This window comes from Pteropus vampyrus, unplaced genomic scaffold (genome assembly GCF_000151845.1).
Source record: "Pteropus vampyrus isolate Shadow unplaced genomic scaffold, Pvam_2.0 Scaffold476, whole genome shotgun sequence".
In the NCBI taxonomy this organism is placed as follows: domain Eukaryota; kingdom Metazoa; phylum Chordata; class Mammalia; order Chiroptera; family Pteropodidae; genus Pteropus; species Pteropus vampyrus.
In genome coordinates, this window is record NW_011889257.1 from 1,081,255 (window position 1) to 1,084,743 (window position 3,489).

The window sequence follows — 3,489 nt, forward strand, 5'->3', positions numbered from 1 at the left end:
GCTATAGAATAAAATGAAAGATCTAGAAGTCCAGGGACTTGTCTTAAGAGGACTGCTACCTAGGTGCTTTTTCCACTACTGCACCTGCTGCATCCCCACTCCAGCCCCGTTCCTTCCAATCCCAGTTCCATCGCTTGTGAGTTTGAGGCCCTGAGCAATTACTCTCAATTGCAATTTCCTCACCTGTAAAATGGGAATAATAGGATCTATGTCTTTGGGTTCTTATGAAGATTATATAAGATCTAGGTAAAATACTTAGCACTGTGCCTGTGCTTAATAAGTACTAGCAATTACCATGGTTTTTATTAGTTATTAAAAATGTGGTATTTCATTAGAATGAATAACTTTGTAAGTTCTTTTCTTTGAGCGTGTGTCCCTCTTAAAATGAGGGATATCCCTGGCCGATTTAGACATAAGGGCACATCTTTAACACCTCATCCGGGATGTTTTTGTGATTACATCCCCACTCCCCACCCCCAAGCATTTGCTGAGAGCAGGGTGCTTAGGAAATAAGAGCAGAGGAATAATAATAGACCAGCGGGTGGAACATTGGATTGAAGGGCAGACAACAGCAAGACTTTATACTGAGGAAACTCAGAATAGCTGGGCTGGGGGAGGAGTGGCTGAGAGAGGAAGCGATTGGGGAGGGCAGTCAGAGGTGGGAGGCCAGGTCAAAAACAATCTATCGCCTTCAGAGTTCCCCGTAGGACAGCCCCAGAACTAGGCTCCAGGCCATGCCAAGCCTCAGGAGATCTGCCCCCTGCCCTTGTTGCAGTCAAGGGGGTGAACACTCAGGTGCCACAATGAATGCTCTGAGAGGCCCTCTGAGGTCAGCTGGCAATTGTGGGCACAGGGAGTTTGGACTCAAAAGTGGCTTTGTCTTCAGGGTGACTCCTATTTGGCAAAATTCTGACTACAGCACATCAAAGGCTCAGGCCAGGGACATGGTCCTTTTTTAGTGGAGGTCTGTTATGTTCTTTCTCGAGGCGCCCTGGGCCCCCACCCCAGGAAGCGGTTTTATTTTATCTGGTAGTGCAGCCCGGGTCACCTGCCCCGAGTGGACCGAGACCTTTGCAACGGAATTAAACAGAAAAAACAAAAGCAGCAAGTTCGGGCCCCGTGGGCACGAATGGCCAGCCAATGGGGCCCGGCCGCTCCCCGGCGGAGTGGTACTATGATGACAGTAGCCAACCAGCGCGCTCCATGCAAATGAGGTACTGTATCCCGCACCCGCCGCTCCAGTGCCGTCTTGTTGTTATAGTGATAAACTGAGGCCTTGCCTCTGGGTTTCTCAGAGAAGTAAAGGGGCGGGGCGGGGCGGGGTGGGGTGGGGGGTAACCTCCTTAGTGCCCCCAAGGAAGACCGAAAGAAGGGGCGAAGTAAGGGGATGGGTAAGGCATAGGAAAATACGTGACAAAGAAAACATTCTCTGCCTGGGAGGAGACTGACTGAGGCTGTTGAACTGAAGGGAGCATTCGTTGGCCATGCCAGTACTTACCACTGATGCTGAGTCAGAAACAGGTATCCCAAAATCCCTTTCCAATGAGCCTCCCTCAGAAACCATGGAGGAAATAGAGCACACATGCCCACAGCCTCGACTGGTAAGTAAAGACAAAGGATGCAAATGTATGCGTGGCTATGGCACAAAAGAGTTCCTTATGCGCCCGCAGGCAGCGAGGAAAAAGATGCTTAGAGGATTTTCGTGTAAATGAGAATGGAGCTACCGCCTAATCCTTCTCAGCTTGTTTATACTTAGCTTCTCTACCGGACGCGCTCTCAGCTTACAAAGCATTATTGTATCGGCTGGGTAGGAAACGGGCTGCTTGGGCTAGGCTGTGTTTTTGTGCCCAGGGAGGAGGGAATGGCCTTTTTCCTTTGAGGTGTCTTCTCATCTGAAGATAAAAATCCTACAGTGCAATTTAAAAATGGTATTCTCCTCTCAAAGCTTGGAACGAATCCGTTGTTAAGTTCTAAATTCTAGCTAGTGGATAGATGATTCGGTCCTCAACTCATGTTGGTACCTAATGCCAGTTTTGGAAAAATGAAAACGACATGGAAGCAAAACTTCCTCATTCATTTGAAATTTTCAAAATAAGTAAAAGAGTCCTTCGATGATGTATTTAGAAATAATGTGTGCCTTAAATGAATTGTAAACATTTCTGGAGCGTGCTGTGAGGGTTTCTCTTCAGGTATGGGAAGCTGGGGAAGCTGCATTTACTTAAAAAGGAGCTGCATGCCTTTAATAATGAAAGTGTGCAAGTGGGGCGCTCAGAGCTTCCTTCCATCTCAGTAACTGGTTCTCAACCACCTCAGCGTGTATCCTCCAGGAATCAAAAACATCAAATGTGTGATGGGTTTTCTGTGGTGGTCTGAAGTCTTGTGGAACTTGGGGAGATCTCTCTTTGAACCCACAGATCCGAGCCATACACTAGTTAGTGTTATCCTTTCTCTAGCAATTTCCCTCAAATTAAAAGATGTGGTATTTTGATTGGCTATGGAGTTTGACCCTTGGGAAGAGGTGGTTGTTGTTGTTGTTGTTGTTGTTGTTAAGGATTTTGTAATGTAGCATTTTGAACTCCTAAAATGAGGGCTCACAGATCCCAAGGCCAGCCTATCATGGGACTATTATTTCTCATAAGGGTTAATAAGAGTTCAAAGGCAGGCTTAGAACAACTTTCTAATATATGAAAACAAGAGAAGTTATATTATAGTGCTATGGGCTTTTGTTCACTGCGTTTCTATTTTTTAAAATGTATTTCTTAGGGCAATTTAATATTAATATTTAAGCCCCTTACTGAATGACTTACACAATGTAGTACCTATGTTCTCATGGAATACAAACCATCCCAATAAGTTTGTTACCAAGGGATTCCTTTGAGGCACTAAAGATCTCATGGTTTAGCACTGAAATAAAAATGACCACTAAAAGCTTGTTACAAGATCATCCAAAAATATTTTTAAAAGTTTAAAACCCAGTGTTCAAATTTGCATCACACACCTTCCTGACAGATAAAGGGCAGGGAGAGAGGCCGCATCCGGTTCCAGTTCGTGCATCATTTCAGACTCTTGTGCCCACTTCTTTTCCTTGCCTTTTTGCCTTTTAGCTCTTCTCCTTGGTTGTTTCTGCCTGTGAGGGCGGGCAGAGGAAATTAAGGGAAGGAAGAAAGTTTGAATAGTTTTCACTTTCACTTGTGACAGCTCAGCCTGGAGTTAACTCATAAGAACCATGCAAAGCTGGCAATGTTACACCTCCACCTCCCAGCTGATTTAGAAATGAGGAAACTGAGGTTCAGAGAGGGTAAGCGACTCCCCCAAAGTCACATTGCTTCGAAGGGGTAGAGCTGGGATTTGAACCCAGAGCTCCACATCTGCAAAATAGATCTTTCCCCTACAACACACTCTGAAGTGAAATGCATTCGCTTCCAGTCTTTTTGGCAGTTCTGGCTTAAAGTAAGTGTGTGTGTGTGTGTGTGTGTGTGTGTGTGTGTG

The 3,489-nt window shown here is 45.5% G+C and overlaps 1 protein-coding gene across 1 annotated transcript in view; it reads left to right on the forward strand.

Moving 5' to 3' along the window:
* The first annotated feature begins 1,251 nt into the window (after positions 1-1,251).
* Positions 1,252-3,489, forward strand: part of PCYT1B (phosphate cytidylyltransferase 1, choline, beta) — a 79,470-nt gene continuing 77,232 nt past the window's right edge. The window contains exon 1 of the mRNA XM_011382451.2: positions 1,252-1,601. Within this exon, the coding sequence (XP_011380753.1) occupies positions 1,485-1,601 (117 nt within the window). The 5' untranslated portion in view covers positions 1,252-1,484. The remainder of the gene's footprint in view (positions 1,602-3,489) is intronic.